This window comes from Leuresthes tenuis, unplaced genomic scaffold, assembly GCF_036924035.1.
Source record: "Leuresthes tenuis unplaced genomic scaffold, fLeuTen1.0.hap1 SCAF_24, whole genome shotgun sequence".
Lineage (NCBI taxonomy): Eukaryota > Metazoa > Chordata > Actinopteri > Atheriniformes > Atherinopsidae > Leuresthes > Leuresthes tenuis.
In genome coordinates, this window is record NW_027325378.1 from 29,403,081 (window position 1) to 29,428,581 (window position 25,501).

At 42.3% G+C, this 25,501-nt stretch overlaps 1 protein-coding gene across 3 annotated transcripts in view; it reads right to left on the reverse strand.

The window, feature by feature from the left end:
- The window catches only part of arhgap12b (Rho GTPase activating protein 12b), a 96,255-nt gene that overhangs the window by 32,182 nt on the left and 38,572 nt on the right, over positions 1-25,501 (reverse strand). For all 3 annotated transcript variants that reach the window (XM_072378420.1, XM_072378419.1, XM_072378418.1), the window contains exon 3: positions 154-426. In XM_072378420.1, coding sequence (XP_072234521.1) covers positions 154-426 — 273 coding nt within the window. The remainder of the gene's footprint in view (positions 1-153; positions 427-25,501) is intronic.

Here is a 25,501-nt window from a genome sequence, read left to right on the forward strand (position 1 = left end):
ACGTATGGAAATGGTGCAGCTGATAATGTTTTGCTTCTGCTTTTCTCATTTTTAGAGGTCAGTCTGGGGCTCTCCGTACAAACAGTATCTCTCACAACTACATTTGGGCCACAGGCACAATGAATTGGTCTGGACTCACTCAGCATCCTTTACCTCACTCTCTGCTGTTCTCTGGATGTCTCCTCGGACACTGCTGGTGCTGCTGCTGGTGTCCCTGGTGCGTGGGGGCTTCCAGGTCCGCTCTTCAGTGGCCCTGTTGTAGTAGAAATGCCTGCCACTCACGTCTTTATGTGTCTCCCAGTCCCCCAGGATGTGGAGCGGGGAGTCTGAGGGGATGGGTGGCAGGCTGGAATGCGAGATCTTCAGCTCCTGAAGGTTGGTGTAGATGGGTGAGTTGGAGCAGCCCTGACCAGTAGGTGATGTTGTCTGGAGGAGGGAGAGGGGAGCAAGGATGTCACATGAGGACCTTGTGTTATTTATTCTATACAAATATACCTGTTTTATATGTATTTGTTCTCCAATATTGCAGCTGATATTATTGATGAACTTAATGAGTGTCCCAAATTTCTATGAGGATTCTGTGATATTCCAGGAATTCCATAACCAGGAGCCATTGTCTGCTGAGGTTGAAGTATGTGATGGTGTGTTCAGAGACTGTGACATCATAAATGATGGAGGGTGATTAATTGAGCTGTTGGTTGCAGCAAACATAAACACAATGTCATCTGTCTCTGAGGATGAATGAAGAGGGTGGTGTGAATGTGACAGTCTGTAGGACAGCTCCTAAATCACCACAGCTGCCACATGTGGCTTGCAGACACAACAGATTCAGTCCAACTCTTAGATGGACCCAACTAACTTATATCTGCCAACTCAGAGAGGAGCAGATGAAGGGCTACTGGTATTTTACTGAGGGCTTTACTTGATTAAAAGGTACAAAGTCCCAACAAGTCTGTTAAATATATCTTGAGCACATAACCCTTCCAACCATTCAGAAAAAAAAACCCTGTGCAGGAGGGTTTCTTTCTGGATTCCACAAGACACAAGATTCTGTTTCCTGCATGCAAACAGTCCCTTTTCTGTGACAGAAGAAGCATCTCCTTAGTAACCGTGCTGCAGTAAATATTGTTTAAAATTGTGTAAGTATTGGTTAAAAAGAAGCATGGGGAAACGGGCAGAGATCTGCATACTGCACATCAAAGGTGAGAGGAAGGAAAGGGAGAGATCAGATATATGCTGTTCTCCTGAGCAAATGGTGCGAAGACTGAGGCAAGGTGCATGAGGGAAAAAGAACTAAACAGCTAAGAAATGTAAATAACACTACTGGACCACGGTACAACTTCAGGGAGGCCATTTGTGCATATACTAAAGGAACCTGAACACAATCAACTACAAAACTACAGGAGCCTCCAGTGTCAGTGCTGATACACATCAAAGAGTTTCGAAGATGGTCTTTTCAAACTTGGCAGCAGCTGAAGGTCACTCCACAAGACTCAGAATGCTGTTTCCATGGCAGTGGCTCAGAACATTTCATGTTCTGTGCACTCTGAAAAAACAAATGAAACAAAGCAAAAAAAAGAGATGTTTTGAACTGCAGTGGAGTCTCAGAGAGTGATGCCAACCTCCAAGATCCAGCTCCACACAAACATAAAAGAATGAGATATGGGGGGCTGAGCCAGAGGCAAACCTCTCCCCTCTGTTTGTTACAGGTGAGGAATGTGGTGGTGGTGGTGGGGAGGGGGGGCAGCTTGGGGCCCAGAGGATCTGAACTGCTTTCAGGACACAGATGGGACTTCCTGCCCATCTTGAAATAACAGGAATATTTTTCACACAAATTATTATTCAATATCCTGCACACGTGCCAGAGCTCAGCAAAAGTTTCAGTTGCCTCCTGCTTTTTTCCAGTTAGGGTCTGCTCCCTCAGTTCAATGCACAGTAAGAGGTTCCAACAATGTGGGAAACAACAGAGAGAAAATGTTCTGCCTGAGTTTGGCTTCAGAGCCTTCCATCAACACCAGAACGCAGACTGCGTGCTCCAGTTTTAGTTGGGTCATTTAGGAAATAATGGTGATCAAGTCTGAGTGCAAATGATGGTGGAAGGGGTCAAACTCGTCAAATTCAGCTCAGTTCAGACAAAGTGAACTACATAAGTGGCAGAGGTGATTACCATGCTGCAGCAGCCATTCGAACACTTTAAAACTAAAACTAAAATTTGACTATAGTTTTGGACACACATTACTGTGTGTAGTAACAAAGCTCCACTGCTCACATGAATACTACTCATGTCGCAATCATTTCATCTCATATTATCCATTATTCTTACAGGGGCAGTATCTTTAACTGCTCTTAAAAAGGTATTTTGACATTTTTGTGAGGCACAAGCAGAAAACTACTGGATATAAAAAGAAAGGTCAAACCTGAAGCATCAGCGGCTGGCACAGGTAGCTTCTCATTATAGAGGGGTTTGCTCTCCATATTCAAAGCACTCTGCGGAACTCCACCAATGGAGAGCTAAAGGGGACATATTATTAAAATAATCACTTTTTTCTGTGCTTACAGCATATATTTGGGTGTCTTAAGAGACCACCAACTCTGAAACTCTAAAATAACACCATTGTCACCTTGTTTGGAGCCACCCTTTGTCATCCAATGCTCCACTCAGATCTACAGGGTACTGTCACATCACAGTAGCAGCAAAGACTAGAATAATCAGCCTCCTCATATTTATCTCCACCCACATAATGCTGCATTCACTAGACCTCACAAGTAGGAGGCCTGAATCATTTAGCTTTTTACTTTACTATCAACAGCAAATTCTTATTAGCAGTTATATAGTTAATCTAAGAATAACACAACTCTATAAGATGAACAATAACCAACTGAAGATTTAATGGGTACTTGGTGAGATAACTTTCCAGGAAATGACTTAAAATGTGGAAGACAGAAGTTGGTTAACGTAGAATGAGTTCCTTGGCGTTAAGTTGCAGTGACCAAATACCTCCCAAATGAATGACATTCCAATGAGCCACAGTCACATTCACAGCTGACGTGCACGAGGCACTAAGTTAGTGAACATTATACCTGTTCAACACAGTGACTTTAGGACAGCCAATAGCAGCATATTAGTGTACTTATGTTGCATTATAAAAACAATGAGTCAATGTGAGTCTGACTGTGGCATTTCCATAAAAAGAAAAAAGATGGCTGTTCAGTCAGACATGTCTATTATTGCACTGCTCAGTATGAGACAGAGAAGCCTCCTCAGGCAGTGCACACCATGTAGGGAGACAGTCCAACACACGGCAGAGGAACTTCTAAAAGTTTCATTGAACTCAACATCTTTCACTGGCAGACTGTCAGACTTTAGTTAGGAGGCTAGAAATGCTACCTGGAATCACTTTAACAGTTTGGAGAGAACAAAGGTTGGTGCTGGGTGCCGGTGCGGATGAAAAGTTCTCCAACTAGAATGGGCAGGTTGACGAAAAAGACACAAAATCCATCTGTGCTGGCAAAGCTGGCACTCTGTTCTATACAAGTCTCGTGGACACTGTACACACACACCTGACTTCTGAAAATGTCCTCATTTAAAACTGGCAGATTGCACACAAATTTAATTTTTTTCTATCACCTTGTTGTATCCTGGGCTGCACACAAACACCTCGTCGTCATCCTCCCCAGCTCTCCTGTAACCTCTGAACACACTGAAGGCACGACGCATGGTGATGATCGGTGGCCATCAGATGACAAAGAACACACACACATGCACAAACTTCTGTTTTCTGCCTGTCCTTCTGGTTCTGTTCCATGCTGGTTGAAAGTAAGAGGCAACTTGAGACCTGACGTGACAGATGCAAAGAGGAACAGGATCTTTCTACCTTGCATGTGTGCACACACAGTCACACACTCATCCAACACAAGAGGAAATGGCTCTGTATAACCCGACAACAGCTTCTACTATCATAGCATCAAAAACTCGGGACTGACAGACCAAACTGGCTCTTCTATATTTGACCAGGCCACAGCCAACCCACTGTGTGTTGTAGAAGGATTACATGACTATTCAGATCACTACTACTTGTGCACTCATCTTTCAGTGTAACAGAAAAGTAAGTTATGAACGATGACATGAAGAAGAGGTCTAAAGCCAGTGACAGAGGTAAAAGAGGAACAAACAATGAAAAAATGTAACTGCTGAAGTAAAGAAGTGTCCCTTTAAAATTTTACAGTGCATTTGGTAAAGTAGTGTGGATCTTTCAACACCACAGGACATGGTCTCTGCTTTGAAAACAGCCTATTTATGGTTTCATTGTTTCACTGTGTTTTTTAGAAAAATACAATAAATTATCATGGAACCATGAAGTCATATCTGCTGTTGTGCAGGTAAATAGTTTAAGTTTGACTTTAAAAATGTTACATTTATAGCGAACTCAAGTGTGGATTTAACGTGGAACCTGATCTTTGGGAGGCCCCAGCAACATTCCTGTGTGATAATATTGATTCAAAGACAAAGATGTGGGAGTTCCATACCAGTAAGAGACAGACCCTATCTGCTATCTACAGCAAGCTTTGTCCTTTAGAGACGATTTAAGGGACTCTCTCCCACCAGACCTGTCCCATAACTTTTCTGGAGGACATTGAAATAGCAGCTAGCAAAAAGCTTCCCGTGAACAAACAAAGGAACCCTTTTTATGTATCCAGAGAATCCAGACCAAATGTTTCTTCTTCCTTATCTGGGCATGTAAATCAAAGGTGGCACCTATCTGCTTTGGTCTAACAAGACCTCTACCAACTATTTTCTTCAGATTCACTTTCAGTTAGATTTTTAAAACTGTGTTAAATGTGCTTTACACCTATGTACAGGTTCTCTAAGGTTTTCAGTGATATCACAAGCTGCATTTTGATACCTTTTTCATGATCACATTTGGTATAATAAGGAAGAAATCATTACTAAGGAAAATGACTAACTTTTTTCTATGGAGCCACATTGCCACCGAGTGATCTGTAGCAACGACTAGTTAAACCTAAATAAATTCAGTAACCAGGCATTTATATGAAGTAGGAGTTAACCGATGTTCTCGGTTGTTTCTTTGTGTGCTCACAGGAACACAGGAAGATAACATTGTTTGGTTCTTTATTCATGTCATAACTTTACAGATATCCATTTGAATTAGAGAAGTATTCAAGATCCACAACCCTAATCCGTGTTATTTTAGTCAGAGTGTTCTGTCTTTTATGTCTTTACCTTCATATCTTAACAAGTTGTGGTGTTTTCAAAAGAACAAAAAAGAAGACAAAATATTGAAGAAAATGAATTTTCTTTGTGTAATCAAACTCTTCACACTAGAATTAGAATTACTATACACGCCAAGGCGAACGCCAAAACGGTTTCAGGCATATTAATGGCTGAAAGTATGAATGTAAACCAGCATCAGGCCCCGCCTCTGCAAATCAAACTTGGAAAACCACCAGGAGTAAATTAGAGTAAGAGAGAATAAAAAAGATAAAGAGGAAAAAGAAATCAGGATGAAATTATAGGAAGATATATACGTTTTTTTTTTACTTTCATTTGTCCGTCGTTATCTCGTCTGTTTTTTGCCGCATGGTTTAACCTCCGCTGCTGCATAAATGACCACTAGGGCTGTAGTCAACCAAAGAAATTCTTGGTCGACTGAAGCGTTTTGCATCGCGTAATATAATAGCCCACGATTGTCGAAAATACACTGACATCAGCACAAGAAGGCAGTTAAACACAAAAGGAAATTCAGGGAAAATGATCTTTATTAAACATCCCAGATCAAGACAAGTGCAAACGAAATAAAGTTGTGCATCACTGCATTACGTTTGGATGATAGGAGGCCTAACATCCATGGCTTTGCTTTGCGGAAAGACATATTGCATCACTTCCTGTTGCTTTGTGTGTGCACTGTGACAGTTCTCGCTCCTCTTAAACTACTAATAATCACCTTATTTCACCTTATTTCTCCCTATAATTTACACATCTTGCATAGTTAACTCTATCTCATACTTGTTATATTCTAACGCTCACTCTTACAGATCTTTAGTCTTTATTTTTCACTTTTTAGCGGTGTGTCTGGTTCTCTAGCTTAGCATGGCTACCAGTTCTCTTCCTCCATCTCCTGCTTTCACCTCCTCCGTGTGTCAGATGTTTAGTTACTCCTCTGCCTCCTTTAGTGGTAATGGTACATGTAACAAATGTTTCAAATAGATTTTCCCCACTCAGCGACACACCCGCTGAGGACAAAACCCTGGTAATTGGCAGCTCTATAGTCAGAAACGTGGCATTAGCGACACCAGCGACCATAGTCAAATGCATTCCAGGGGCCAGAGCGGGCGACATAGAATCCTATTTAAAACTGCTGGCTAAGGATAAGCGGAAATACGGTAAAATAGTTATTCACGTCGGCGGTAATGACACCCGGTTACGCCAATCGGAGGTCACTAAAATTAATGTTGCATCGATGTGTAATTTTGCCAAAACAATGTCGGACTCCGTAGTTTTCTCTGGACCCCTGCCAAATCTGACCAGTGATGACATGTTTAGCCGCATGTCCTCATTCAATCGCTGGTTGTCTGGATGGTGTCCAGCAAACAACGTGGGCTACATAGATAATTGGCAATCTTTCTGGAGAAAACCTGGTCTGATGAGGAGAGACGGCATCCATCCCACTTTGGAAGGAGCGGCTCTCATTTCTAGAAATATGGACGAATTTATTAGTCATCCAAAAACATGACAACCCAGGGTTGAGACCAGGATGCAGAGTTGTAGTCTGACACACTTCTCTGTGGCTTCCCACCTGATGCTGCCTAATTCAAAAGAGTCTCAATTAGTCTGGAAAGATAGTTTAATAACGTATAAGAAAGCACTTCGTAAAGCTAGAACTGCTTATTATTCATTATTGATAGAAGAGAATAAGAATAATCCCAGGTTTCTTTTCAGCACTGTTGCCAGGCTGACAAAGAGTCCGAGCTCTGTTGAGCCATGTATTCCTTTAACTCTCAGCAGTGATGATTTCATGAGATTCTTCATCAATAAAATTGTTTCTATCAGAGAGAAGATTAATGGAATCCTTCCCACTATTATCACTGATGTATCATCAAGTAGAGCAGCTGTAGAAGTATCTTTAGAACCTGATTTGTATTTAGACAGCTTCTGCCCAGTTGATCTTTCTGAGCTAACAACAGCAATAGTCTCTTCTAAACCATCAACTTGTATTTTAGACCCAATCCCAACCAGACTGTTCAAGGAGGTTTTCCCCTTAATTGACACTTCCATATTGGATTTGATCAATCGGTCTTTGTTGGCAGGATATGTACCTCAGACTTTTAAGGTTGCTGTAATTAAACCTTTACTTAAAAAACCTACTCTTGATTCAGAAGTGTTGGCTAATTATCGACCTATATCCAATCTCCCTTTTTTGTCTAAAGTTCTTGAAAAAATAGTTGCAGTTCAACTTTGTGATCATTTACATAGAAATAATCTGTTTGAAGAGTTTCAGTCAGGATTCAGAGTGCATCATAGCACAGAAACAGCACTGGTGAAAGTTACCAATGATCTCCTGTTAGCTTCTGATAGCGAACTTGTTTCTGTGCTTGTCCTGTTGGATCTCAGTGCTGCATTTGATACGATCGATCACAGCATTCTGTTACAGAGACTTGAACATGTTATTGGGATTAAAGGAACTGCATTAGGCTGCTTTAAGTCATATTTATCTGATAGATTCCAGTTTGTTCTTGTAAATGAAGAATCTTCCTCACACATTGGAGTAAGTCATGGAGTTCCTCAGGGTTCTGTGCTTGGACCGATTCTTTTTACTTTATACATGCTTCCATTAGGTAACATTATCAGACAGCATGGCATACATTTCCATTGTTATGCTGATGATACTCAGCTGAACTTATCTATGAAACCAGATGAAACCAATAGGTTGGTCAGACTACAAGCCTGTCTTAAAGACATAAAGACCTGGATGACTCAGAACTGTCTGCTTTTAAATTCAGACAAAACTGAAGTTGTTCTCTTTGGACCTGAGCGCTTCAGGGAGAAATTGTCTCGTTATATAGTTACTCTAGATGGTATTTCCTTGGCTTCTAGTTCTACAGTGAGGAACCTTGGAGTTATTTTTGACCAGAATTTATCATTTGACGCACATATAAAACTGGTTTCTAGGACTGCCTTCTTTCACCTTCGTAATATTGCTAAAATCAGGAACATCCTGTCTCAGGGTGATGCAGAGAAACTAGTTCATGCATTTGTTACTTCAAGATTGGACTACTGTAATTCCTTATTATTGGGCTGTCCCACATATTCTCTGAAAAGCCTCCAGCTGATCCAAAATGCTGCAGCCAGAGTTCTGATGAGAACTAACAGCAGAGATCATGTTTCTCCAGTTTTAGCTTCTCTTCATTGGCTCCCTGTTAAATTCAGAATAGAATTTAAGATTCTTCTCCTCACATATAAAGCTCTTAATGACCGAGCTCCATCATATCTTAAAGATCTCATTGTAAGATATTTTCCTAACAGAGCACTTCGCTCCCAAACTGCAGGTTTACTTATTGTTCCCAGAGTTTCTAAAAGTAGAATGGGAGGTAGAGCCTTCAGTTATCAGGCCCCTCTCTTGTGGAATAAGCTGCCAGTAAATGTCCGGGAAGCAGACACCCTTTCCACTTTTAAGATTAGGCTTAAAACTTTCCTTTTTGATAAAGCTTATAGTTAGGGATGGCTCAGGTAATCCTGAAACATCCCATAGTTAAGCTGCTATAGGCTTAGACTGCTGGGGGACCTCATCTGTCACACCTCTCCTCACTTTGCTCTCTTTTTCCCCCTGTTTAATTTCTCAAATGATTTTATGTACATGTGACATTATTGTGGTTATTAACTTGTGTTTCCCTGTTCCAACAGGTATCCTTTGAATGGTGTTATGGTGTTTTTCCTCCTCTTTTCCCTCTTTTCTGTCTTCTCAAACCCCAGCTGGTCGAGGCGGATGGCCACCCTTCCTGAGTCTGGTTCTGCCAGAGGTTTCTTCCTGGTTCTGGTTCTGCCAGAGGTTTCTTCCTGGTTCTGGTTCAGCCAGAGGTTTCTTCCTGAGTCTGGTTCTGCCAGAGGTTTCTTCCTGGTTCTGGTTCTGCCAGAGGTTTCTTCCTGGTTCTGGTTCTGCCAGAGGTTTCTTCCTGGTTCTGCTTCTGCCAGAGGTTTCTTCCTGGTTCTGGTTCTGCCAGAGGTTTCTTCCTGAGTCTGGTTCTGCCAGAGGTTTCCTCCTGGTTCTGGTTCTGCCAGAGGTTTCTTCCTGGTTCTGGTTCAGCCAGAGGTTTCTTCCTGAGTCTGGTTCTGCCAGAGGTTTCCTCCTGGTTCTGGTTCTGCCAGAGGTTTCTTCCTGGTTCTGGTTCAGCCAGAGGTTTCTTCCTGAGTCTGGTTCTGCCAGAGGTTTCTTTCTGGTTCTGGTTCAGCCAGAGGTTTCTTCCTGAGTCTGGTTCTGCCAGAGGTTTCTTCCTGGTTCTGCTTCTGCCAGAGGTTTCTTCCTGGTTCTGCTTCTGCCAGAGGTTTCTTCCTGGTTCTGCTTCTGCCAGAGGTTTCTTCCTGGTTCTGCTTCTGCCAGAGGTTTCTTCCTGGTTCTGGTTCTGCCAGAGGTTTCTTCCTGAGTCTGGTTCTGCCAGAGGTTTCTTCCTGGTTCTGGTTCAGCCAGAGGTTTCTTCCTGGTTCTGGTTCTGCCAGAGGTTTCTTCCTGGTTCTGGTTCAGCCAGAGGTTTCTTCCTGGTTCTGGTTCAGCCAGAGGTTTCTTCCTGAGTCTGGTTCTGCCAGAGGTTTCCTCCTGGTTCTGGTTCTGCCAGAGGTTTCTTCCTGGTTCTGGTTCAGCCAGAGGTTTCTTCCTGGTTCTGGTTCTGCCAGAGGTTTCCTCCTGGTTCTGGTTCTGCCAGAGGTTTCTTCCTGGTTCTGCCAGAGGTTTCCTCCTGGTTCTGGTTCTGCCAGAGGTTTCTTCCTGAGTCTGGTTCTGCCAGAGGTTTCTTCCTGGTTCTGGTTCTGCCAGAGGTTTCTTCCTGGTTCTGGTTCTGCCAGAGGTTTCTTCCTGTTAAAGGGAGTCGTTCCTTTCCACAGTCCCTCAGGCTCAGGACGGGAGATTGGACTGAAGACAAGTTTCGGTGCAATCTGTTGGTTTCCTTAGCTTGGATATTATTTTTAATTGGCTCTATATGAATTAATGGGATTATTTTGAAATTAATTAATTGGATTTCATTGGATTATGATTAGAATGAATTGAATTCCAATTAGCTTGAATTGGACTATATTATTTAAGTGCCTTGAGATGACATTTGTTGTAATTTGGCGCTATATAAATAAAACTGAATTGAATTTAATTGAATCCAGCCTGGTCTGGGTGCATCTGAGGGATGCTGCCGTTGTATCGGGAAGGTGAGCCTGCAGTTATAACACGAATAAACAATTATTAGACCATAATATTAAAATATTACCTTTTCTAGAAGATACGCCATTTTTTAGTCGAGCTGTGATATGCAAACTGTTATTTGCAAATTTTGCATTTTTCCCGTCATCTATTTTGGTAAAATTCTGCCACACTGCTGATGTCTTTGACATGGATGGTAGAGGAGGACTCACTGTAAATGAAACGCTCACATTTCCTGATGAAATTAACACTGCAAAAAAATCAACCAATCAGAATTTTGGTCGACTAAGAACTTATTGACCAATTAGTCGACCAGTTGACTAGGACTTTACAGCCCTAGTTACCACACAGTAATAGAAACCAACTCCAACACACACATGAACGCATCTAAATTTGTGTTATTTTTCATGATGAAGTCTCTATATTAACCCTCCGTCTCCCTGGTAATGAGAACTGCCCGGTGGAGAAGAGAGACCTTCCCAGGCACCTTGAAAGTCCGTGGAAAGTCATCTACAACCAGCTGACTACAGAGAAAGGCCCAGAGACCAAAGTAAGGTCTGCCATCATCTTCTCCTTTTCAGATGGTACAAAGGTGTCAAGAGAGTTCACTGTTAAAAATGTTGTTAGCCTTTAACTGTAAATAGTGACTAAAATTAAGACCCAATTTTAGCAATTCCAGTACATTTCTCCATTCTCTTACTCGTTTTCCAAACCATGAAGTGTTCTCTGTACCACCATACATAGTACACGCATTTCTCCTGTTTGTCCTTTAAGGTTCATGTTTTTGGTTACATCTTTCAATAAATAGTTCATATATATTTAACAGGTTGTTGTTGAATGATTCTTTGTATAATTTCTGTCAATTCAAACGAGAGCTCATGAAGTAGCACAGTGAGAATGACTGAGATTAATGGATTTCTTTCCACCATCTATCAAAGGATGGTGCCCAAGTTAATTTATTCAATTCAATAGTGAGAACACTACACATTACTTTTTTGAAGGTGCATTTCAAACTTTTGTTTCTCTTATTATTAAAGTGAGAAGGGAAGAAATTGCAGAGCTACTAATAAACATGATACTACATTTGAATAGTTGCATGAAATAAACATCATCACTAGACTGAAGCAAGACACAAGACTAAGAATAAATGATCACAAAATGCAGCCTTTAAAACTTTAAATCCAGCTCAGAGTCTGCATCAAAGCAAACTGAAAGAACATCAACTTCCTCCTCTGTTGTTGAACAATACGAGCAGATGCAGGCTTATCTGAAACATGCCGAAAATCACCTGTAAAACAACAACAATAATAATAAAATGGCTGCAGCACCAGCGCTGGCTGTGCGTCTCCTCACATCAACAAGTTCTAATCCCAGCTGGTTCTTTCTGTGTGGAGTCTGCATGTTCTCCCTGTGTCTGCGGGGGTTCTCTCTCCCACCATCCAAAAACATGCCTGTCAGGTTAACTGCTGTCTCTAAAATTGTCCTTAGGAGTGAGTGTGAGCGTGTGTGGTTGTGTGTCTCTTTGTGGCCCTGTGATGGACTGATGACCTGTCCAGGTTGTACCCTGCCTTTAACCCAATAACAGCTGGAATATCAGTGCATGTGTGAGTTCAGAGTGGTTATGGCTTTTGGGAAGAAGCTGTTCTTGAGTCTGATGGACATCTGTGGTCAGTAAACACAACTTCCTCCCCCACTGTCATTGAATGCTTGACTATAAATCTTGGCTCAGTGTTCAGTGTATTCTCGTGAGTAGATTCCCCCTGAAGACAATGAGATGTGGTAGGAAGGGGATCAAGACCTGGGGCCCCAACAGGTAATTGAGGATGGAGACAATCTGAGGGATGGCAGAGGGTACCTCACAAAGCTCTGGAGCTGAGGGCATAAATGAGGGATGGATGGAGTGACAGAGATGGATAGAGGGAATGATGAGACAGGAAAAAAATTGTTGTGGAATACAGAGTGGTCTTCCTCACAGCAGCAGTGTGTGTACACAGCTGTGATGAATACGTTCCAGACGGTACAGTACAGGAGGCTCACAAGTGGTATTGGAGATACTTATGCAAGCAGGGCAGTCTGTAGGCACAGTCATTGTGGAAGTGTGTCATTCATTCAGCTCAGAGGACTAATAGAGAAGTAATGGCAGATGAGAGCAGACGATCACAGCAAACAAAGCAACTGAGGAGAGTTGGCTTGTTAATGAAGCCTGAGGAAATTACTCTGCTGCATGGCTCACCATGGATCTATCATGATTCCCCTCTCCCTCTCTCCAGTCTATCCAACTTCCTGTTCCACTGGGCCTGTACAATCACCAGGAAATCACTTTGCTGTAAATCAAACCATTAATAATTCTGTGTACAGATGGCAGAGGGGCAGGAGCTACAGTTCCAAAGGTCTCCACTAGGTGTCTCCTCAAGTTTAGAGGAAGGGCAGTGAGCAAGGGTGCTGGATGCAAGTCTCCATCCAATGGATGAGGAGAGTCCCGTGAGGGGGAAGGGCTTCTGTCAGTGTACACATGGCAGCCCGCCCTGCCCATCACTGGTATCTGTTTAGCAGACTGCATGGAGGCATGTTCACAGAAAAACAGCTCAAACAGGACTTTCGGTTAAATCTGAGACTGTGGTCAACAATCCTACCGCCAGATAGATCCCACATCACAGCAGTTCTCCAGATCTTACCAATGCTTCAGGTGTGTCAGAGAATGGATAATCTGACAACCCGTTCTGTACAAATGATGAAAATACATGGCCAAAACATTAAGCTGCATGCACAAAATTAAACTGTCTCAGGTGGTCAGTGTGTATCTACAGCTCTTGACGTTTGCCATCAGAGCATCTTCATGGATGCATCTCATTGTCTTCCACCTTTTTCTCCAAAAACTATCTTTGTTTGACATCTTTATTGTCTGAATGACTGTTCACATTTCTGAACACCCTCTCCATAACAAAACATTCACAGATACAGGAGTGGCAGCACAAAGCTGAGAGCCTCAGGGCCCATGTTCAAAGTTCATTAACCTGAACTGTTAGCCTGTGAAGTGGCAAGTAGGGATGTTTTGTTTAATTCTTTTTTTATTTTCCAATAGCTCTTCTTGTATGTTCATCATACATAATCCTGTTTACACAGCAGCTGAGGCAGCTGTAGCTCAGGAGGAAGAGCCGTCACCGACTAAGAGGAGCTATGTAAATACAGTCCATTTACCATTTATTAAATGTTAATCACACCTTCTCCGTAGATCTAATGTCATTGTGAAAACATTCACAGTCTGCACACACTAACAAATGAAGCACAAGTTGTAATGTTGAAGTTGTTATTGGACAATTAGCTTAAAAGGTTCTTCTTTTGTGTCACACCACTCACTGTATTACCTTGTGATTGAGTAACTTAATTAGATGAATGTAGAGTAAAAAGATGTGGTGGTGAGGAGAGGCAGCTAAAGAAGTTGCGTTCATGACCATTGAGACACCCGGCCAATCAGGTGCTCACACAGAGGAGTATTTGAAGAAAGGTCACAAGGCTTAGTGGGGAAGGGTGTGGGAGAACCACATTGATCCTGAAATCTTTTGTCCTCAGTCCTCTCATCTTCCTCTGCTGACCTCTGACCTCCTACTACCACCTTCTTCTCCTGTCTGTGATCCCATCTTTGTCTTCACTCTACACACACAGTAAACACTCTAATAATCACATATTCAACCTGTTTAGCTATTCTCTGTTTTTCTCTGCCAGAGCTCTGAACAGCCCCTCCTGTCGTCACTTTCTTTGTCTCAGCGGATATAATGGTGATGATGAATAATGTGTGCATTTGATCAGATTGACCAATAACACTGAGGGTTTGGGGTTTGCTAACTCCCCCATCATCCTTCTATTCATCTATTCAAGTCAGGAGAACAGAAACTAGGCTCTGTGAGTAGAAAAGAAAATCTGATGAAAGTGAGTCAGCATGTTTTCAGTCCTCATAAAGTTGGTAGCTACTTTCATTTCATGGAGCACAGAACTCACAGACTGACAGCACAGACAGAAATGGTAGCAATTAACCTTTTGGTCCTGAGCTGAGAGTGCTCAGCTTAAATGTTGGTTCATGTCTGTGGAAAGACTTTCTAGTCCTGATACAGCACTGGAGAATGACTGAGCCAAGAGAAAATACTGCTGTTTGGAAAATGCACACAAGGATGCTTCAGAGCAGGGGTCAGCAACCTTTGTGACCCAGAGTGCTCTCAACGAGTGAACCATTATCAACTATAAGGCAAAGTTCAATTATGACACAAGATACAAAAACATTCCCATCATACCTGGAATTTGATTTCATCCTATATATAGCACATCCAATCACATTTGTAAAGATATGTTTCTGTTATTAACTTATAAACATATTGCACTGGGAAGAGAGGCCAAAACTGAGACCACAGTGCAGCTGTACAGTATCTGTACATCATAACAAAGCAGCAATAACACTACCATAGCTGTGTTTTAACATAGCAAAACAGCCATAACAGTACTATATCTGTGGTATAGCATAACAAAACAGCAATAGTACTAGGCCTATCTGTATTATATCTTAACAAAATAGCCACATCGACATTTCAAAGACATGGGCAAACAGCTACACATTTAAACTAAAAACAAGTGCAGGCTGAGGCAACATCAAATAAACAGATGCCTTCCAGATAGTCCAGATAGTGATCCCTGGCCCGACTTTGCTTGGCTGAGCTCTGTGAGCCGGGGCTTGTACTTAGTTACTTTGAGTTGCAAACATGCCTTAGAGTGCTCTGTTGTTAGCCGACTGCAGGTGGGGCTGAGCCAGTCATGTGTGTGAAAACACTTGCTCATATGTTGACCCAAAGACTGACAGCAGCGCCAGAGTAATGTCCCACAGACAGCTGAATTTCTCAGTCGCAGATGCCCTGCAGATGAGGATGTGGGCTCCGTGATCTTGCACTGGTGTGGCTTCTAACTCTTCAGCTCAATCAGCTGCATTTCCATGTCCTCTCTGTATCCATCCAGTTGAACATAGTAACATCCAAATCATGTGAGATTGAGCTTGTTTCCATAATGTCCGCGAGAAACACAAGTTTCATAATCCAGTTCTCGTCCTCCAGTTCTGGATCATTTTGGTCCTTTTCAGCCAGAAAGGTCTTGATAGTGTCAAAGCAGCTGACAAATCGCTCCAGAACTTTTCTGCAGCTCAACCATCTCACTGCTGAGTGGAGAGGGAGATATGTGTATGCGCTGTCCAACTCCTTCAGCAGGGACTGAAACTGCCGGTGAGTCAGTGCGGATCGCTTCACTGTAAAGTGACTATAATCTTTGCCACCGTGGCCATAACTTCATTGATATCCGAGTTTGACATGTTTTGCACACAGATTTTCTTGATGTATTATGCAGTGCAGTTTCATGATGAGGTGGCTGAACTTTTTCTTCAGTTAGACAGCTCCCTTTTGCCTCCCAATCATGGCGGGAAGCGCCGTCTGTCGTCACTGCAAACACTTTCCCAATGTTAATTTCTCATTCCTGAAAATGTTCAATTAATGCCTTGGCTATGTCTTCACCTTTCGTTGTCAGACATTGGCTTCAAGCAGCAGAGTTCCTCTCTGACAGTTGAATCACAGTAACTAGCCATTACTGCCAAACGCGGGATGTCATTCACCTCCACGCTTTCATCAATTGCAATGCTAAATACCGCAGCATCTTTTAATCCAGCCGTTTGCAGAACTCTGACATTTTCAGCCATTTCATCAATACATCGCTGAACACTTCTAGCTGATGTGGGAATCGTTTCTATATTTGGCTAAGTTTTCAAAAAGAGCATCTGAGCAAAGCCTCTAATAAATTTGCCATCCGTAAACAGCTTCCCATGCTTTTGCAATGCAATGCGCAATGTGATAGCCTGCTTCTGTCACGTGATTTTTAACAGAAGTAAAAACTTTGAGTTCTCAAGGAGAACGAAGGAATGCAGAATACCGTTGCACAACATGTCGAACCTTGAAGATGGGCTACAGCAGCAAAAGATCACACCAGGTGCCACCCCTGTCAACTAAAAACAGGAAACTGAGACTACAATTTGCACAGGCTCACCAAAATTGGACAACAGAAGATTGGAAAAACGTTGCCTGGTCTGACGAGTCTCGATTTCAGCTGCGACATTCAGATGGTCGGGACAGAATTTGGAGTAAACAACATGAAAGCATGGATCCATCCTGCCTTGTATCAATGGTTCAGGCTGGTGGTGCCGGTGTAATGGTGTGGGGGATATTTTCTTAGCACACTTTGGGCCCCTTAGAACCAATTGAGCATAGTTTAAATGCTGCAGCCTACCTGAGTATTGTTGCTGACCATTTCCATCCCTTTACGACCACAGTGCACCATCTTCTGATGGCTACTTCCAGCAGGATAATGCACCATGCCACAAAGCTCAAATCATCTCAAACTGGTTTCTTGAACATGACCATGAGTTCACTGTATTCCAACGGCCTCCACAGTCACCAGATCTCAATCCAATAGAGCACCTTTGGGATGTGGTGAAACGGGACATTGGCATCATAGATGTGCAGCCGACAAATCTGCAGCAACTGCATGATGCTATCATGTCAACATGGACCAAAATCTCTGAGGAATGTTTCCAACACCTTGTTGAAAGTATACCACAAAGAATTGAGGCAGTTCTGAAGGCAACCTTTAACTAGCAAGGTGTACCTTATAAAGTGGCTGATGAGTGTATAATATTCTGTATGATCTGTACTTTGCTGCAGTATTCACAGTGGACCAAATAGTATCCTTTACACAGTATACTTCAAGAAAAAAAAGTGTCTACTCACTGATTAGATTAGATTTTTTTGGATGAAAAAAAACCATGTTCGGTGTATTTGTTTAATGTTGCTAATTTCCACATTAGGGTTTTATTTAAAAATGTGTATACATCTATGTATTCAAGGTATGCTTATGATGATGACAGGTGATATTGAGGTTAACACCCTACATTACTTGTATTGACTATATCTAGTATGTTATTGAGGACAGTACAAAGATTAGTTTATGTATAAGACACAGTAAGTAATATGTAAGAAATATGGTGATGTTTCAATGACATGTCCTGCCAGGTTGGAAATAGATACTACATGTGAAATAGAAGGAAAAAAATGTTAAGTTGGTAAATTATTGAGGGAGAGGTGTTTTGAATTTTGCTGTGTTCAGACAAAGATATATGCTTGATACTTGTCAATTACTACTGCTTCACAGATGAGCCAGGGAGGAGAGATGAGGGAAAGTTAGGAGAGGAGTTGACGTATCTCAAGATCTTGTTCATGAACGATGACAAGTTGGAACATAAGATGGACTCACAGGTTGGGGCTTTGTCAACAATAAAGATGGTGCTGCTTCGGTAGAAAAAAAGCAGCAGACCAGAAATGCTTTAAGCAACCGTGAGTTGACATGCAGTCTTCATGGGCCGATTATTAATAAATCAAATAACCACAAAAAACTGCATTTTCATTTAATTGTTTTCAGATATGTCGTACAAAGCCAGAATGTTCAGCTGGTAAAGTGGTTTCATGTCCAATCAGTAAGTTGGTTTTTTTTTCCCAACTAAATAAAACAACTGAATGAACATCCTTCAAGAGTGAGGATTCCATCATTTTGCCTCCTTGGGGCCTCCTTCTAGACCTTCAGAACACTGCAGTCTGTTATCCTCACAACCATCCAATAACATAGGAGAAACAGGATGTGATGCTTTCTGCGTACACTCCTGAGAGAGAAGCCAGAACAGGAATGAGTCTGATAAATTCATTCTGACTACAGAAGCCAGATGAGCTGCTAGCTCCCTGACAGTGGCAGTTTGTTGTTGCAGAGAGGTTGGAGGAGATACATTTTGATGAGACGGTGAAGGAAAATTTGGTTTCTTCAATGGAACAAGAATGCCAAAGCTTCTCTTTTATAACTTTCATAAGTGTGTTTTTCACAGTACAAAGACTGTGTTGAAACGCTCACGTCAGAACTCCTCTTCGAGCTGGGCTAGAACTAGCACGTTCTGTTCTGAGACCACTTAACATTACCAGGTACTGTACTTTGTGTACTGATTCCCACGTCCACACTCTGTATGTCTCAGATTGAGCTCTGGGGCGAAGGAGAAGAAAGCGGCGTTTAGTCGCAGTTTAGCCAATAGGATACTCATATTGTCAAACGTATGAAACAAATTCATCCAATCAAAATAATCCCCCTAAACTGAAGGTAGTTAGACTCTCATCAGGCGCCATTTTTCTACATGACAGCAAGCAAAATGACAACCCCGATAAGACCGAGTCCTAACTCTATAAGATCTTTCCTTCAAGATAAATTTGAGAGGAGAACTTTGATGGAGAAGCTTCTGGTAAAAAAAAGTTGGACCCGTAACAACCTGACCTCGCTATCAAACAGCCAGCATGCGAGGATCCCGCCTGGACAGTTACAGGAGTAAGGAATATCAAACATCTTTCTGAGAAAATAGAGAAACACCAGAACACACGGATAACTCCGTGAAGATAGCCATATTAGCACAGCAGAGCATCGCTACGCAGCTGGATGACGGTGGGTAAATACCAACATGTTTGATCCAAAATAATTGTGTACAGTTTTGTGGTGCTTTTGAGTGGACATGATGAGACAGACTTGTAAGAAAACCCCGGTAATTTTCGGGGTCTGGTAGATTTTGTTGCCTCCCTGGAAACGTGCTGGAGGAGCACCTGAAGACAGCGACTGTGTTTAAGGGGATGTCAAAGACGGTCCAGAACGAGCTGGTCGACTGTATGTTGTCTGTGGTGAGGAGTTTCAGTCAGGAAGGAGTGAAGAATGCCAATTTTGTCACCATTTGGACATTTCCACTCACTGTCAGCTGGTGCTTGTGCTGCTACATTGATGGCGAAGATGAAATACAGGAGCGATGTGAATTACTAAGATGAGATGTTCTGGAAATGGTCAGTGTTGTAGTGTTATTTCATGATGGAATAAAGTAATTGTTGAATGTATAGAGACAGTGAACCCCCCCCTCTAAAATGAATCTGGCGCCGCTGTCTCAGACTGGATTTTATCTGACATGAGAAACGTGTCACCAGGGCAAAAGACTGCAGCCGTCTCATACACATCTGCCTGTGGCTATCTACAGAACCAGGCAGCACAGCTACTGTATTTTAAGTACTATTCGGTTTTCTGAATCTTTATTTTCTCTCTTTATTTCTTGGTGGCAAGAGGTGAATGGCTGAATCAGATGGGTTAGCAGCATTCCTCTGTGGCTGACAGCTAAGCCCCCTATTAATGGCTAATCCTGCCTTAATACTTTCAGCATGACAATACTAGCCCTGTTCTCTGAGTGCTGAGTGTCTGACTGGGCAGAGCGGAGCGGAGGTAACACTGTGTGGTTTATTGCTCTTGGTTTTAGTCCTCTTATTACACTGTAACATCAGGTACATGATGTATTCATTGTTACTACCTATCTATTACCTGGTTATTATTTTAGTAAATACATAATATTGCTTAGCTATTACATCTTTAGTTCCATCTTGTTGCCACACCATTTGCATATTATTGCCATGCTGTAAGGTACAGTGCGACCAATCAAATAATATATGGAAAAGTGGCTTGCCAGTTTAAACCATCTAAACAAAAACAGCCCTTAGATGTTCACATCAAAAGATAAGATCCATCCATCTTCTATACCGTCAATCGGGTAGCGGGTGGGCTGGAGCCTATCCCAGCAGTCATTGGGCGAGAGGCGGGGTACACCCTCGACAGGTCGCCAGTCCATCACAGGGCCACATAGAGACAAAGGAGACAAACAACCACACACACTCACACTCACACCTAAGGACAGTTTAGAGAAGCCAATTAACCTGACATGCATGTTTCCCAACCCGGAGAGAACCCACGCAGACACAGGGAGAACATGCAAACTCCACACAGAGAGGCCCCAGCTGGGAATTGAACCTGGAACCCTCTTGCTGTGAGGGTGCTAACCACCACACCACCGTGCAGCCCTATAAGATGAGATCATTAAATAAAAGTATATTGGTTTTATATTAGTTGGTCAGCTCTGAGAAATGTGGAAGTATGGCATTTCTGTAACTGTCCCTCATACAGCTGAATAAAGGTGAAAGTGTCAGAGGCCTTTGGTGACTGTTGTGCTTTTATCTTTGTTATAAGCTGTACAGTCCACACAATGTGTTTTTTTTAATCAAGGTGCTGGGCTTAAGCAATTCTCTCAGACAGCGCTCCAAGTCAGTTCACTTTATCAGAATAGCACCAATTCACAACCAAGTCATCTCAGGTCACTTTGCAAAGAACTGTTAACACTCCAGCAGATTAAGGAACTACTTACAGCACCAAAACGATTCATTTTACTTGGTATAAATAGGCACCTAAGGCAAGTTCTAGCTGCTAAATATGTGCCAAAGGTGGTTAAGATAGAGCTAACACTTTCTGCCATAATCTGCATGAGTGGAAAAATAATATGCCAAAATGATTCCATGATTTCTATAGATCTCATCATTTCAAACTAAAGTCAGGCACTAAAGTCGGGGTGTCTGGATTGGTGTTATGCTCCTAAGATTGGTTATAAAAAACTTATTGTACTCACAACATGAATGGCTTCTTGAACATGCCTACATATTAGTTGTGGGGACCAGTTTATTTCTTTCTGTTGTGAAAACACACATCCTCTTGTTTGGTTTCTTCTACGTGGAAAAGTGGAACAAAATAATCAAATACATGCAAGGAAATAATTCAGCACATTGACAAGAAATCAGTCACATCAAACTGTACCATGTCATTACAAATGCAGTCACCAACACCTGCTCTACTTTCCCTCAACTAAGTAGACTAAGCCTCAACACATCAGTGACGCTCACTAAGCATTCTCTGGACTGGACAGAGCAACAGCTACTCACTATATAGTGTGGGTTCCTCAGGTATGAAAACATGGTCCAAAAAAGGGGAGATGAGTCCGACTGGGGCTGGGAGAATGTGGGAGGATGTATGTTGGTAGCTTCAGCCTTGCTGCATCCAGAATGTCATCACACAGAACAGAGGAGACCTGCATGGCCGATTAAAGGATCTTAAAAGATCTATTTAGGGCTCACCTTAAATAGGAGTGCTCATTAGCTGAATGGCCTGAGCCTTTCAGAGAGGGACAGAGAGACAGAGTGGCAGAAAATACTGGTACTAAGAAAGAAGATTAAAGACAAAAAAAATCTGAGTGGAGCTGGTAGGTATGCTCAAAGGCCATAAAAAAGACCAGACTTTATGATCTCAGGGCTATTAAGTTAGTAAATCTGTGGTTCACATTGTCCACTTACAGGTAGACACTGCAGTGAATTGTGTTCTAACAGCAGCCCAGAGGTCCAAACACAGCAATGTGTGAGCAATACAAAAAGCCATCTGAAACCAGATATTGCACACCCACCTGGTAGCATCCAACAAGCTGCAGTCACCAAACTACCTAACTCCACAGTTAGTTTTCTTGTGTGGGGTGCTGGGAGAGGATTTTGTTGGGTCGTGGAGTTTACCACCAGCTGTGTGCAACTCAGTGGAGGGGTCAGCCCTCCATGATGATGACAGATTAGACTTTATGTTCCTTGCTAGCTATGAGGCAACATAGCTAGACACCATGCAGCCCCAAATATAAATTTCTTGTCTTAAATTCAGAATCATGCACGTTAAAGCTTCTGCTAATGTGAAAACTTGCAGCACTACAACATCAGCAGGACTCAGAGGTCCTCTGATCAGCGTCATTCCTCGATCCGGGCCCAGAACAAAAGGAGACTGTGATTTGCAGGTTGTTCCTTGCTACTCTCTCCCATTGGACTTGGATGAATATGTGAATATCATCTTAAATTAAAGGTCGTTGGGCTCAGCATGCATCTTTATGACCCACTAAAGAATCTGTGGACCACGGACGTAAACATCTGGCCAGATGTCTGGTGTTCTGATTTTTATAGATTGACAAAATAAAGTTAAGGATAAGTTAGGATTTCTGGTCCAACTTCACTGCATGATTTGTTAGCGAAACTATGGTGAGGAAGATCCCAGAATAAATAAATACCCATGGTTTTCACTGATTCAAACTTTTGAAATGAAAAAGAGGGTCAGTTTGGTCAGATCTGAAATCACAGTTGTAGTTGTAAAAAACAGCAGGTGGGAAAGGCTTTCATGAACATTTAATGGGGATTGAGAGCAGCTTTACAGGGAATTTGGCTGGATTGACATACTGCCATACTTTACTGTTTCTACAAAAACTTTGGAGCATGTGCATGTTGAGTCTGGTTGAGCGTATGCAAACATAGTCTCCTCCACATTATTTACGTGTGTTACTCCGGTTTTGAGAAGCTCAACATCAGACAATTTCGGTCAGACTAAGCACTTTTCTTGGAATGATACAATAATTATTGTTTTTTGTTCTGTGACTACCTCGGTTTCCTGTTCACACTCAACAGATTGGCCTGCGGGAGCAGCTTGGGACTGCCGTTCCCAGACCAGAAGGGATATATAAAACCTCCAGTGAGTTCTAAGACCCCGGGGCAGACTCAGACATGTCTCCTCCCAAAGGGAAGGGACGAGGAGGCATTCCTAATCTGATGCCCAAACCACCAGTGGCTCTTCTCCAAACTTCCCTTTGGAATCAGTTGAGTGATGACAGCACACAGGGCTGCACGGTGGTTAGCACCGTCACCTCACAGCAGAGGGTTCCAGGTTCGATCCCTGCCTGGGGCCTTTTTGTGGGGAGGCTGCACGTTCTCCCTGTGTCTGCGTGGGTTCTCTCCGGTACTCCGGCTTCCATCCACCATCCAAAAACATGCATGTCAGGTTAATTGGTGACTCCAAATTGTCCTCAGGAGTGAGTGTGTGTGGTTGTTTGTCTCGTTTGTCTCTATGTGGCCCTGTGATGGACTGGTGACCTGTCCAGGGTGTACCCCGCCTCTCACCCAATGACAGCTGGGATAGGCTCCAGCTACCCGATTAACGGATTGAAGGGTATAGAAAATGGATGGATACCCACACAGTGCTCACAACACTTAAATCATGTCTCGTTAGGAGACAACTAGTCTGTACCAATTCCTACTGGGAGCACATGTTGGTATGAAAGCTCTTTGCTATCAGCTGTGGCACACACTGATTTTTATTATTGGGTTAACTCACATCATAAGTTATAACCAGTTGTAACCAAATTCCAATGTTTTTATTATTCTATGTGTTTATTTTGACTAAAATCAAAAAAGACAGATTAACAACAACATATTATAAATAGAAACTTTATAGTAGTGACAGTAAACACAGAATGTGTCAGACATACTTTTTACACATCTTTACATTCATCAGATTCATGCGTGTGACACTGTATCAATATCTCTAGTCTATTAGTCTATATGGGACGTTACAGGTAAAGGTAAGAGTCTCCCCATTTTAGCCACTTTACACTACAGTTCCTTAAAATGAGAGCAGCTCAGATGGCCATGTCATGATAAAAAGGTTTATTTCTATCAAAGAGAGCAGATATCATTCAGGGCCTGTAGATGAGATTCTGTAATGTCAGTAAGTGACAAGAAGCCAGTTTCTGTTAGTGTGCTTAGTGTATTACTCAATGTAATATAGGCAGTACAAAGAATAAGAAAAAATTAGTTATAGCAAAATAGATGCAGTGAGAATGATGAAACAATTAATAATTTGATTAATGTCCCAATCCAAACCACTCCCCTGTCCCATCTTATGAACTGGAAACATTTCCATCTTTTCTGTTAATATCATTAAAAATGTAATATTTTTGACTTTCGGTAAAGAAAGACTAAAGAATATGTCACTATGGCAACAAAGCTGTTGGTTTTTCTTCCTTTGTGTGTTTGTGTGTGTTTCTCTTTTCTTTGTTCCCCCTGTCAGGTTCGGCATTGATATAGAATTTCAACAAGAGCAAATGAATAAATTCCATAATTAGGGTTTAAGCATAGCCAGTGTATTTCTCATGCCGGTCCCAAGCCCGGATAAATGGTGAGGGTTACGTCAGGAAGGGCATCTGGCATAAAGCATGTGCCAAATGGATGAAGCGAGATCGACTCACTGTGGCGACCCCTGATGAAGAGAGAGGCTGAAAGATCAAGGACAGCTTTATATCCACATATAGCACCAATTAGCAAAGACAATGTGTCTGACGCAGCATTCTGACCATAATTCTGCTTGCCATGATGCTGGATGGGACAGGTTTGAAGAAAAAAAAAAAGTTAGCATTCATCAATACTCTTCAACATTCATTCAGCACCAATCCAGATAGAGCCTGACATATCCTGCGACCTGACAACAGAAATCTCATGAAGAGAGCTTTTATCATCTCAGGGGTTGAAATTTAGCCTTCTGTGAAGACATAAAGACGAGTGAATCTGCTGTGCTGTGCACATGATTAAAGACAGAACCGATTAAAACCAGTCGCTGGAGTCGCTGAGCGTGCAGGTTATGTTGCCTTCATTTAAGGTGCAGCCAAAGGAAGGACAGAGATGGCACAGAGAGCTGAGTTGGTGTGTGCATGTGTGTGTGTGGACCCCCACATATGCATCAGTGTGTTCACTCTCATGTCCCTGATTTCTAATGCTCCAAATTCAATGATCCCCCACTCCAGAAGGTGACCCACATATGTGCCACCCTGGAGCTTCAAGAGGCATAATTCCACACAACTTTCCCTCATTGCTCCTCCACTCCAACAAGCCCTCGTAGCCCTCTAAGAACTGTTATCATTTACAAGATGTGTGGCAGTGTGCACTACCAGGGCTTGGATCATTATGGTCACGCAGTGAAGCTGCACGCCAAGTGATGGTGTGTCCCGTTTCAACAAGCTGCAGCCTTCACAAAGCCAATGGAGACTTCAAGCCAGCAGTCTGGGATTAATACACACACAACCCACCAATGAACACTGACAACAGAAAGTGTGTGTTGTGCTTCAGTTTGACCACCTGTCGAGATTGATTGAGTTAAATCTTTATTTAAGAATCGAGTGCCCTTGAATACACCATGCTGCTGTGTTACTTTACTATGAAAAAGATCATTTAAAGACAACACAGGGTCAGAGGGTAGTCAAAAAGGAACCC